Source organism: Chlorocebus sabaeus, chromosome 19, assembly GCF_047675955.1.
Source record: "Chlorocebus sabaeus isolate Y175 chromosome 19, mChlSab1.0.hap1, whole genome shotgun sequence".
Lineage (NCBI taxonomy): Eukaryota > Metazoa > Chordata > Mammalia > Primates > Cercopithecidae > Chlorocebus > Chlorocebus sabaeus.
Window position 1 is genome coordinate 12,226,122 of NC_132922.1, and position 12,139 is coordinate 12,238,260.

At 46.2% G+C, this 12,139-nt stretch overlaps 1 protein-coding gene across 2 annotated transcripts in view; it reads left to right on the forward strand.

Annotated features, from left to right (window-relative positions):
- The window catches only part of FAM227A (family with sequence similarity 227 member A), an 81,188-nt gene that overhangs the window by 4,046 nt on the left and 65,003 nt on the right, over positions 1-12,139 (forward strand). The window contains exons 2-5 of one of the 2 annotated variants that reach the window (XM_038007435.2): positions 2,037-2,272; positions 6,223-6,305; positions 10,369-10,438; positions 11,277-11,353. In XM_038007435.2, coding sequence (XP_037863363.1) covers positions 2,131-2,272; positions 6,223-6,305; positions 10,369-10,438; positions 11,277-11,353 — 372 coding nt within the window. In that variant the 5' untranslated portion in view covers positions 2,037-2,130. Of the gene's footprint in view, positions 1-2,036; positions 2,273-6,222; positions 6,306-8,245; positions 10,479-11,276; positions 11,354-12,139 lie in introns of those variants that run through there. The other variant, XM_073006717.1, reaches the window with a different exon arrangement.

Here is a 12,139-nt window from a genome sequence, read left to right on the forward strand (position 1 = left end):
TATTAACTTTTTTGTTATTTTATTTTTCTTTTTTTCATGTCCCCTATTCTGAAAAGCATCAAATATGTTAACTTTATTTATTTATTTATTTAGAGACAGGTTCTCGTTCTGTCTTTCAGGCTAGAGTGCAATGGCGTGATGTCGGCTCACTGCAACCTCCACCTCCCGGGTTCAAGTGATTCTCCTGCCTCAGCCTCCCGAGTAGCTGGGATTCCTGGTGCCTGCCACCATGTCCAGCTCATTTTTGTATTTTTAGTAGAGTTGGGGTTTCACCATGTTGGCCAGGCTGGTCTCGAACTCCTGACCTCATGATTTGCCCACCTCGGCCTCCGAAAGTACTGGGATTACAGGCGTGAGCCACTGCGCCCAGCCCAAGTACGTTAACTTTAAACAAGGCATTTGAATCTTGACTGCCAGAATGTGTGATCCATGAGGGCAGAAGGTTTCTTACTCTTCCATTCATCTGCCTCCAGCACATAGCATAGTAGATATTTGCCACAGGGTAGATATTTAATGAAGCTAGGTTTCTTCCCTCTCATTTTATCCTCCCCAGGTAATGGCATGAAAAACTTACCATGTTTCAGAGAATACCTAAAATGGTATGAAATATTCAGAAGGGGCTGGGAGCGGTGGTTCACGCCTGTAATCCCAGCACTTTGAGAGGCCAAGGTAGGTGGATCACCTGAGGTCAGGAGTTCGAGACCAGCCTTGCCAAAATGGTGAACCCCCATCTCTACTAAAAATACAAAAATTAGGCAGGTGTGATGGCAGGTAGCTGTAGTCACAGCTACAGGGGAGGCTTGAGTCCAGGAGGTCAAGGCTGCAGTGAGTGAGCCGAGATCGCGCCACTGCACTCCAGTCTGGGTGACAGTGTGAGACCCTGTCTCAAAAAAAAAAAAAAACAACAAATGAAAAACAACAACAAAAAAAACTGTGGTAAGTCTAAAAGGAATCACAGTTAATCCATAATTTGCCTAATGGAGAAAGCGGTAGAAGCAAATCATTCAAGTTCACTATTGTGAGTCCTGTAATAGATGAATGCGGAACCCTGGGGCTTTGCAGAGGAGGCATGGTGCTAAAGGCTTGGAATTATTTGAGAAAGTTTCCACAGATGTGTCACCTGGGCATAGCCCAACAGAGAGAACCGCATCTGGAAAGGCACAGAGGTAGGAAGAGCATGGTGTGGTCAGGGACCAGGAAGAAGTTCTGTGGGTCAGGCGTGTAAGCTTCATGTCTGTGGAGAAGAGGATGGAGCAAAGGCCTGAACCGGAGTAGAGGGAAGGAGAGTATGGTGAAAGGGTACTTGAGTTAATGTTTCCACCAAACTCAACATTTTCTCTGTCCTTCCGTTATGTATGAGCTTCTAGAGGGCCGGATCGAAGTCTTTTGCTCTATTATAACGAGGCCTGTCACACTAGACTCTGGACATAGAGGGCCCACAAATGGTAGTAATGGGCTCCTGGCCAACAAACAAGGACCCAGGAGAGCTGGCGGGCCAGAGTGTTCCAGAGCCAAGGAGGAAGAGTAGGGTTGGGGCTAGTTTTCTGAGAGGGAGCAGAAAGCCTCAGGTTGATCAGGAGCCTTGTGCTGAGGAGACGGACCCCTTATTCTAGAACCACAGCATCGGAAAGCTGGAGAGAGCCTCGGGGTCACCTAATCCAAGTCTCTTTTAGAGTTGGGACTCAGAGAAACAAAGAGATCTGATTTCATTTCTAGCTTGGGAACTGACTTGCTGAGTGGTCTGGAGTAGTCTGGAGCCCTGGCCTTTTCCGCATTCTAGTCTCCTTATTTTTAAGACTAGAACAATTTTCATCATGGGGGAGAGGCAGAGGGAGAGTCAGGCATCAGACATTGGAAGAACAAGTCCACATACCTTGAAATCTTCATTTAAGAATGGGCTTCTCAGACGGAACCCTTTCATTCCCGTGCAGGCATGGGACATGTGCTTCGCCATCAACCCTACGTAGCTGGTGAACATGGCTGGGCTCTTCCTCTTGTGTTTTCTGAGCTGGCTCTATGCTGTTTATGATTTCCAGGAGACTGATTAAACAAAGGACAAGACTGGAGTGGGAAATGAGAGGCTCTTAAAAGTGGAAGATTATTGTTTGTCCATTTACAAGAAATTGGACAATGGATCACTTCAGGAAGATGGAGGTCATCAACCTCACCGCCCTACCGATGATACCAGTGGATGAGCACCTGGCTGTCTCGCTTGTCGCACGGGATACAATGGTGAAGACTGTGAGGAAGGAGTTAGAGAACAATCCACCCTGTATCCTTCTGGTGGTGTTGCCTACAATCAGACCAAATACACCTAACTTGAGTCATGCTACAGAGATCTAATCAGTGCTCAGGTCTATAATGCACATTACTTATTAGTTTGTCCCTTATACATTCATTTTTTTCTTTCTTCATCTTTTTTGTGTGTGTGTGAGATAGAGTTTCACACTGTTACTTAGGCTGGAGTGCAGTGACACAATCTCGGCTTACTGCAACCTCTACCTCCCAGGTTCAAGCAGTTCTCCTGCCTCAGCCTCCTGAGTAGCTGGAATTACAGGTGCCTGCCACCACGCCTGGCTAATATTTTATATTTTTAGTAGAGATGGGGTTTCACCATGTTGGCCAGGCTGGTCTTGAACCCCTGACCTCAAATGATCCACCTGCCTCGGCCTCCCAAAATGCTGGGATCACAGGCATGAGCCACCACGCCCGGCCAGATACATTTTTTTCAGTTACTTAAATGCTACCTATCCTCTAAAAGAATTTGAGACTGTGAAGGATTGTTTGACTCCAATATTTTTACTAATATAATCAGAAAGAGCCCCAAAGGATGAAGTTCTGGAAGTATTTGTTGAAAGAATGGGGAAGAAGATTTTAAAAGCTAATTTTATTATTTTTTTATTATAATTATTATTTTTTGGAGACGGAGTCTCACTCTGTCACCCAGGCTGGAGTGCCATGGCGCAATATCAGCTCACTGCAAGCTCCACCTCCCGGGTTTACACCATTCTCCTGCCTCAGCCTCCCTAGTAGCTGGGACTACAGGTGCCTGCCACCATGTCTGGCTAATTTTTTTGCATTTTTGGTAGAGATGGGGTTTCACCATGTTTGTCAGGCTGGTCTCGACCTGACCTCAGGTGATCTACCCTCCTCAGCCTCCCAAAGTGCTGGGATTACAGGCGTGAGCCACCACGCCCAACCTTTAGCCCATTTTTAAATCAGGTTATTTTCTTATTGTTGAGTTTTTAAGAGTTCTTTGGATATTTTGTTTGCTTGGGTTTATTTGTTTGTTTGTTTGTTTGTTTGTTTTTGAGACACAGTCTTACTCTGTCGCCCAGGCTGGAGTGCAATAGCACGATCTCGGCTCACTGCAACCTCTACCTCCCGGGTTCAAGCGATTCTCCTGCCTCAGCCTCTCAAGTAGCTGGGATTACAGGCGCCTGCCACCACGCCCGGCTAATTTTGTATTTTTAGAAGAGACAGGATTTCTCCATGTTGGTCAGGTTGGTCTCGAACTCCTGACCTCAGGTGATCTGCCCACCTCGTCCTCCCAAAGTGCTGGGATTACAGGCATGAGCCACTGTGCCTGGCCCTTTTTTTTTTTTTAATCAGGTTGACCTTGACTCTTCTCACCTGCCAGCCCTTCTCCCTGGCCCCAAATCTGCTCCTTCTGGCATCATCCAGGCTCTACCAGCATCTTATACTTGCCCTGGCCCTGTCTTCATTCATCCTCATCTCACTTCTGACCCTGAGTTGTATTCCAGGGTCACAGAACTCCATCTCTGGAGGACCTTACAGCTTGTCCAGCAAATAACCCTCTCAGGCTGGAAATAACTCCAGGTCTTTCCATCTCCTGTGGAACTCATTTACCTTCAAGCCATGCTGCCAGCCCAGCTGCAGGTACCACTCTGCCCCCCTCACCTTCCGTGCCTCTCAGAAGCCCTTCTTAAGATGAGGCAAAGTGTCATCCCATCACAATTTGCTTCAGGGTTTCACTTTGCAGGGCTGCTTTCTAATGTCCCTGCTTTCTTCTTAGTCCCACACCTAACAAGTCCATTTCACCTACTGTGATTTGTCATGTCCCTTCTTGGTGTCTTCCTTTTTCAAGTATCCTCCGATTTGTAAGAACACTCGAGGGTAATGGAAGTAAGAGTGAACCTTGCTTTATGTGAAGGCAGTGAGGGGTGATAGGATTATGGGGGTTTTACAAAGGATATATCCTAGATCAATAGAGGCTAAGACAGAAAAAAATGTAAAAGCTGAGAGGGTAGGAAGAGGGGCCATAGAACTGAACAGATTTTAAGTGATAAGGTCAAGATACCCTTTGACACAGTCATCTGTCACCTGAAAATCTCTCATAAAGAAATATTCTAAAATATGGAAACCGCTCTCTATGTGACATCACACGTGCATCACAGCATTACTTATTTATTTTTCATTTTCTGTTTTTTGTTTTTTGTTTGTTGTTGTTTTGTCATTCAGGCTGGAGTGCAGTGGCATGATCTCAGCTCACTGCAACCTCTACCTCCCAGGTTCAAGCAATTCTCCTGCCTCAGCCTCCCGAGTAGCTGGGACTATAGGCGTGTGCCACCACGCCCGGCTAATTTTTGTCTTTTTAGAAGAGATGGTATTTCACCATGTTGGCCAGGCTGGTCTCAAACTCCTGACCTCAAGTGATCCACCCACTCAGCCTCCCAAAGTGCTGAGATTACAGGCATGAGCCACCGAGCCTGGCACACAGCATTGTTTTGTTTTATTTTATTTATTTTTGAGATGGAGTCTCACACTGTTGCACGGGCTGGAGTGCCGTGGCACGATCTTGGCTCACTGCAACCTCCACCTCCTGGGTTCAAGCGATTCTCCTGCCTCAGCCTCCCAAGTAAGTGGGATTACAGGCACCCGCTACCACACCCAGCTAATTTTTTTTATTTTTAGTAGAGACGGGGTTTCACTATGCTGACAAGGCTGGTCTCAAACTCCTGACCTCGTGAATTGCCCGCCTCGGCCTCCCAAAGTGCTGGGATTACAGGAGTCAGCCACCGTGCCCGGCCGGCATTATTTATAATTGCCAAAAAGTGTAAATAACTTAAATTTTTAATATCCAAGGAACAGTTAAGTATATTAAGGTGTATCCTCTACATGGATTAGTATAATGTCATTTAAAATGCTTATCATGAAGATCCTTTAGCCAAAGGGAAAATACTCATCATAATGAATGGAAGAGTGGCCGGGCGTGGTGGCTCACGCCTGTAATTCCAGCACTTTGGGAGGCCAAGGTGGGCGGATCATCTGAGGTCAGGAGTTTGAGACCAACCTGGCCAACATGGGGAAACCCCGTCTCTACTAAAAACACAAAAATTAGCCAGGCGTGATGGTGGGCACCTGTAATCCCAGCTACTCAGGAGGCTGAGGCAGGAGAATCACTTGAACCTGGGAGGCAGAGGTTGCAGTGAGCTGATATTGCACCACTGCACTCCAGCCTGGGTGACAGAGCAAGTGAGACTCCATCTCAAATAATAATAATAATAATAATAATAATGACTGGAAGAGAAGTCAGAGTAGTAAAACAGGCTTACACTGAGGTTATAAATACAGGCAAAAATATGTATGTACGAAATACTAGAAGGAAAGTTCCCAAGTCCTAACAGAGTTGTTAGGATGGTGGCATTATAGATGACTCTTTTTCACTCTTTGTATGTTCCAAGGTGTCTATAATATGGTCAACTCTCATTTATAATTTGCAAAGTATCTCATTTAAAACAAGATAAAGAAATATGGGCTGGGTGCAGTGGCTCATGCTGTGATCCCAGCACTTTGGGAGGCTGAGGTGGGTGGATCACTTGAGCCCAGGAGTTTGAGATCAGCCTGGGAAACATGGCGAAACTGCATCTCTACAGGAAATTTTAAAAATAAGTGAGGCATGGTAGTGTGTGCCAGTAGTCCCAGCTACTTGGGAGGCTAAGGTGGGAGGATCGATTGAGCCCAGGAGGTCTGCTGCAGCGAGCCATGATTGTACCACTGCAATCCAGCATGGGCAACAGAGCGAGGCCCTGTCTCAAAAAAAAAAGGAAGAAAAAAATGTGAAAAATGTGAATGTTTGCAAAAAAAAAAAATTAAGGAGAGAGACTGTGTAGACAGGGGCTGCCCTTTTCACCAGACAAGCCCCATCCTGTTCTGTGTGTCATCATCACCCTGAGTTTCCTTAGCAGACTCACCTCCCAGCGTGCCTTATTGGCTCTATGTGCCAGGTGAACCAAAAGATTGCTGACATAAATCTGCGTACCGAGCCATCGGCCAACAGCCTGGTGAGTTACCTGTGCTGGAGCTGAGACGAAGCTTCTGACGGGGTGGGCCCTGGGGATCATCAAGGTGTCACAGTGCCCTGGGGCCTCTCCATTTATTTGAAAACGTGTTTACACAATTGAGCACTCAACGTTAATTTTTTAAAAAATGAATGAACTTTTATTTTTTATTTTTTATTTTTTTGAGACGGAGTCTCGCTCTGTTGCCAGGCTGGAGTGCAGTGGCGTGATCTCAGTTCATGGCAACCTCCGCCTCCTGGGTTCAAGCAATTTTCCTGCTTCAGCCTCCCGAGCAGCTGGGACTACAGGTGTCTGCCACCATGCCCAGCTAATTTTTGTATTTTTTAGTAGAGATGGGGTTTCACCATGTTGGCCAGGATTGTCTCGATCTCTTGACCTCAAGTGATCTGCCCACCTCGGCCTCCCAAACTGCTGGGATTACAGGCATGAGCCACCATGCCCGACCTCTTTGAATATTTTGGATATTTTGGATAATAGCCTTTTGTTGGATATTTTTTTGCAGATATTTTCTCCTAGTATGTGACTTGTCACTTCATTCTCTTGACAGTGTCTTTTCACAGAGCAGAAATTTGCAATTTTATGAAATTTAGCTTATTAATTCCTTCATGGATTGTACCTTCTGTATCATATCTAAAAAGTCATGACCAAACCCAAGGTCACCTTGGTTTTCTCCTGTTGTCTTCTGGAAGTTTTATAGTTTTATGTTTACATTTGATTTTGATCCATTTTGAGTTCATTTTTGTGATCGCTGTAGTGTTTACCTCTCAGGGTGTCTACACTGAGCTTCCAGAATTCATTTATGACAGTTTTGGCTTTGCTACTGGTTCCCAAGGAGGTTTCTGCCCATGGGTTTATCCTCCTGCCAGTTGTGATTCTCTGTATCTACCTGCCTGTCTTCAGTTTTCAGGCAGTAGTTTGCCCTGTGACCTCACTTCTCTGATAGATATAAGAGTTGTTAATTTTTCAGTTTATTCACCTTTACTTATTATAGGGACAGAATGGTGACTTACGAGATCCTTACGTGTGGACCTGAAATGAGAAGTCTGAAGGTTAATTTTGGTACATTTTTATTGGGAAAAAATACAAACCCTTCAATAATTCTCAAACACACCCACACACACACGCACACACACACACACACACATCTTTTTGAGAGGCAGGAGTGCTAAATGTTAAGCAAGTAGCTGTTGTGTAGCACAGCTCCCACAAGATGGAAGAACATGGGCATAAATCATCTGTAAGTGTCTTTTTGGCTATTTTGGATTTTGGCAATGGTGTATATTTGTTTCTTATTTTTAACTGCACTTAAGAAATCTGAGGCATAAATCTAAAGATCTCTAAGATATGGAGATAGATTTAAAAATGAGGACAACAAAGAAATGTCAGCCAACCAACAGGTCGCTGCTGAAGACCTGCTCCTGGATGGTGCTGGGTACATTGTTTTGGGGTCAGTTTCCCATGCTGCTCAGACTGGATGGTCCCTTACAGCTCACTTGCTCATAGTGGTGTGAGGCAGAGGATTACAATGATGAAGATTTACTCTTTGAGAGATCCAGTGAGCTACAGGCGAGTTCGCCCGCAGGTTTTTCTTTTCTTTCCTTTTCTTTTTTTTTTTCTTTTTGAGATGGAGTCTTGCTCTGTCGCCCAGGCTGGAGTGCCGTGTCGCGACCTCGGCGCACTGCAAGCTCCGCCTCCCGGGTTCCCGCCATTCTCCTGCCTCAACCTCCCAAGTAGCTGGGACTACAGGCGCCCACCACCACACCCAGCTAATTTTTTGCATTTTTAGTAGAGATAGGGTTTCACCATGTTGGCCAGGATGGTGTCAATCTCCTGACCTCGTGATCCGCCCACCTCGGCCTCCCAAACTGCTGGGATTACAGGCGTGAGCCACCACGCCTGGCTCTTTTTTTTTTTTTTTTTTTTTGAGATGGAGTTTCACTCTTGTCGCCCAGGCTGTAGTGCAATGGTGTGATCTCGACCCACAGTAACCTCCGCCTCCCGGGTTCAAGCAATTCTCCTGCCTCAGCCTCCCGAGTAGTGGGATTATAGGCACGTGCCACCACGCCCGGCTAGTTTTTTATTCAGGAGCCACTATAAATGCATTAAAAATTCAGGACGCAATGCAGATCTAGGAAATAAGCATCTCTAATGTGAAGGCCGGGGAATCTGTGTATTTGAATACTTCCCCGAAATGCTGGTCATTGGTCCGGTTTGGGAGTTGCCTTCCTGGAGAATGGCGCTACTTGTAGGCTCTGAAGTCATCTCAAAGGTGAACTCAGCCTAATGCTGGTCTTATCATCTTTCCTCCAAAACTTGCTCTTTCAACATTCAACTATCCTTTCTCCCCTCTTTCTGTGCAAATCTTATCCATCCTTCCAGGCCATACAGTGTCTGCCACAATGACATTGGTAAAGACCAGAGGCGTTGCTATATTGCTACAGTGACTCATACCCATCCAATTCATTCCTCATGCCTTAAACTTCAGCTGACTTAATTGGAGCAACAATGTTAATACATAGACTAACGCCTGTGACGGCACCCCAACCCCTGGCACACACATACACACACCCCTGCGCATGTGCCCAGTACTTTTCACTCATGCAGACCAGGGAGGGCCCATGCGAGGGAAAGATGGGGGAGGCCTGGAGAGGTATTTCCCAGTTACCAAGCTGGGGAAAGTTGGAGCCTGATGCCACCAACACTCATGTCCGCCTCTTCTGGACATTCCTCTGTGACTGCTCTGGCCCACATTGGCCTCACTTCTTTGATTCGTAATCACTGCAGTTTAGCATTTAATTGTTCCATGAGTGCTGATTTGGCTCTCCAAATAGAGTGTAAGTCCCTTGAGGGCAAAAACACAGACTCATAGTTGTTCGTTAACTTTGTTACCCAAGCTCATTGCTGGACTCTTGGTTGACAGTCAGTGCAACTTGAGTCACTAGCATTCTTTTTTCTTTCTTCCTTTTCAGGGGGTAGGAGGATGGGGGTGGGGAGGAGTCAGAGGTGAAGAGAAGTCTCTCTTGAGAGGTCAAAGGGAGATAATAGATACCCCTTATTGAACAGCTCCTATCTGATAGCCTCTTTGCCAGTGTTTTAAAATACATTAAACACTTTATTTTTGACTGTTATAAGAACTCTGGAAGAGGCTGGGCTCAGTGGCTCACACCTGTAATCCCAGAACTTTGGGAGGCCGAGGCGGGTGAATCACAAGGTCAGGAGATCGAGACCATCCTGGCTAACACTGGTGAAACACTGTCTCTACTAAAAATACAAAAAATTAGCCGGGCGTGGTGGTGGGCGCCTGTAGTCCCAGCGATTCAGGAGGCTGAGGCAGGAGAATGGCGTGAATCCGGGAGGCAGAGCTTGCAGTGAGCTGAGATCGCGCCACTGCACTCTAGCCTGCGTGACAGAGCAAGACTCTGTCTCAAAAAAAAAAAAAAAAAAGGAAAAAAGAAATTCATCACTGGAGACTGGGTAAAGGTTGGGGCAATTGCTGGAGCCTTGCGTGCAGAATCACACCTGCTTCAAAGATCCATTGCTGTGCTACAAACCACCCCACCTTAAAGCTTACCATAAGGTGTATTGTTCAGGCTTCTGTGGATCAGGACTCAGATGGCCTGTCCACTGGATGAGCCAGCGGCTGGCTCACTCATACAGCCACAGTCAGAAGGTGGCCAGGTGGGCTGGACGGTACCCAGTGGTCTTACTTGCCCTGGAAGATAGATATTATTAGATATTAATTAGATATTATTATCTCCCTTTTACAAAGAGATTAAACAATCGCTTGTTTAATTTCTAATTCCTGCTCTAAATCACATACTCCTAGAAGAAGGGGCAGCGTGAGACAGTGGGGACACTCTGGGGGATGATGTCAGTGACATTAAGGCCACCAGGACCTACCACCTGGAGAAAGACAAGGCACTGGCCACAAACTTTGCTCCTGGTCTTTTGTGTACCAACGAGAAAAAAGGCCCAGTCCCTAACCCCACCCTTCTCCAGGATTTGCATTAATCCCTAATGCCCCTCTTTTTCTTGGTTTTTGAAGGCAATTGAGAGATTTGAGTTGGAGAAGAAGGCTTTAAGAGAGAAAACTCGCAGCAGTCCAGGAGACAAAGGCAAAAACCTTTCCCTTAGCCTTGATGCTGTTTTCATGGGGTTTGTTTTTTTTTTTTAGTATCTAAAATGCAACTGAGTAGGAATCCCAAGTTTCAGATGAGGATGTTTCTATCTTCTGAAGGAGCCTTAAACTTGACTTTTTGACATTGGGCAAGGAAGGAGGGAGGGACAGTACCATTTAGAGACCACCTACATGTGACACCAGGTGCTTTTATCCACATTCCCTTGTTTTTTTTTATTTTTTGTTTTTTGAGATGGAGCCTCGCTCTGTCACCCAGGCTGGAATGCAGTGGTGTAATCTCGGCTCACTGCAACCTCCGCCTCCCGGGTTCAAGCAATTTTCCTGCCTCAGCCTCCTGAGTAGCTGGGATTACAGGGGCTCGCCACCATGCCCAGCTAATTTTTGTATTTTAGTACAGACGGGGTTTCACCATGTTGGCCAGGCTGGTCTCTAACTCCTGGCCTCAAGTGATCCGCCCACCTCAGCCTCCCAAAGCGCTGGGATTACAGGTGTGAGCCACTGCACCTGGTCCCTTGTTAAATTTTTATAACACCTGGGAGGTAGGTACCATTTAATATATTTTATAAACGAGGAAATAGCCTTGGAGGGAGGGGAGTAACTTACCTAAAGTCACAGTCTGTCTGCTCCTCCTTGCTGCTTCTCTGGATCAAGTGGTCTAATCAGATAAGTCAGCAACACAGTTGGGATATATGAGACTAGTAGTGGGAGTGTCCTCTGGCAGCTCAGGTGGAAGGAAAAAGCACAGCTGTAAGCAGTGTACAGCTGTGGACAGACCCTGTGGTTCCTCATTTATCTCTTTCTCCATTTTTCTGCAGTCAAGAGACAAAGAAAATCTCAGTATTCCTGCAAAGGCTCAGAATTCAGACATGCCAGATCTTCTGTTATAAAAAGGGTAAGGGATCTACTGCTGGGTCTGTTTCTGACTGGCTTCTGCTAGGTATGAAATAAAGATTTTATTCCTGGAGAGGAGAATACTTGGTGCCTTGGTAGTGATTATGAAGGAAAATTACAGAGTTCCTAAATCTAGAATTTCTCATAACACCCTCAAAAGGGCAGAGCTGACCCCAGCCTCAGAATATGGAGTGTGACAGAGGTCATGTGTCTGCTTATTTTTAGAACTTAGAAGGTGTCTCCGCTCAGAGATGTTCAGGTCTAATCCAGAGCCACAGTGCCACGCAGCTCCAAGGGGCTGTCCACACTGCAGGCCCCTGTGCAACTCTTCTGAGTCACGCCCCATGCTAGTTCTGCCACTGCAGACTTACTGTGGATACCTTAGGAAGCTGAGATTCAGGAGCAGTAAGGTGACTTGTCACAGGGTCATGCAGCTCACTGATGGCAAGCCCCACTTCCTGTTCAGTCCTCTGACTTGAGACAGGCTCTCTCCACTGCCTCCCCTGCAGCGATCTGGCCCCACTGCACAGCCCGCCAGTTAAGATCCTCCTTGGCTTCTTCTTTTTTTTCTTTTTTCTTTTCTTTTTTTTTTTTTTTTTTGAGATGGGGTCTCTCTGTCACCCAGGCTGAAGGGCTGGAGTGCAGTGGCATGATCTCAGCTCACTGCAACCTCTGCCCCCAGGGTTCGAGTGATTCTCCTGCCTCGGCCTCCCAAGTAGCTGGGATTACAGACATGCATCACCATACCTGGCTAACTTTGCATTTTTAGTAGAGATGGGGTTTCACC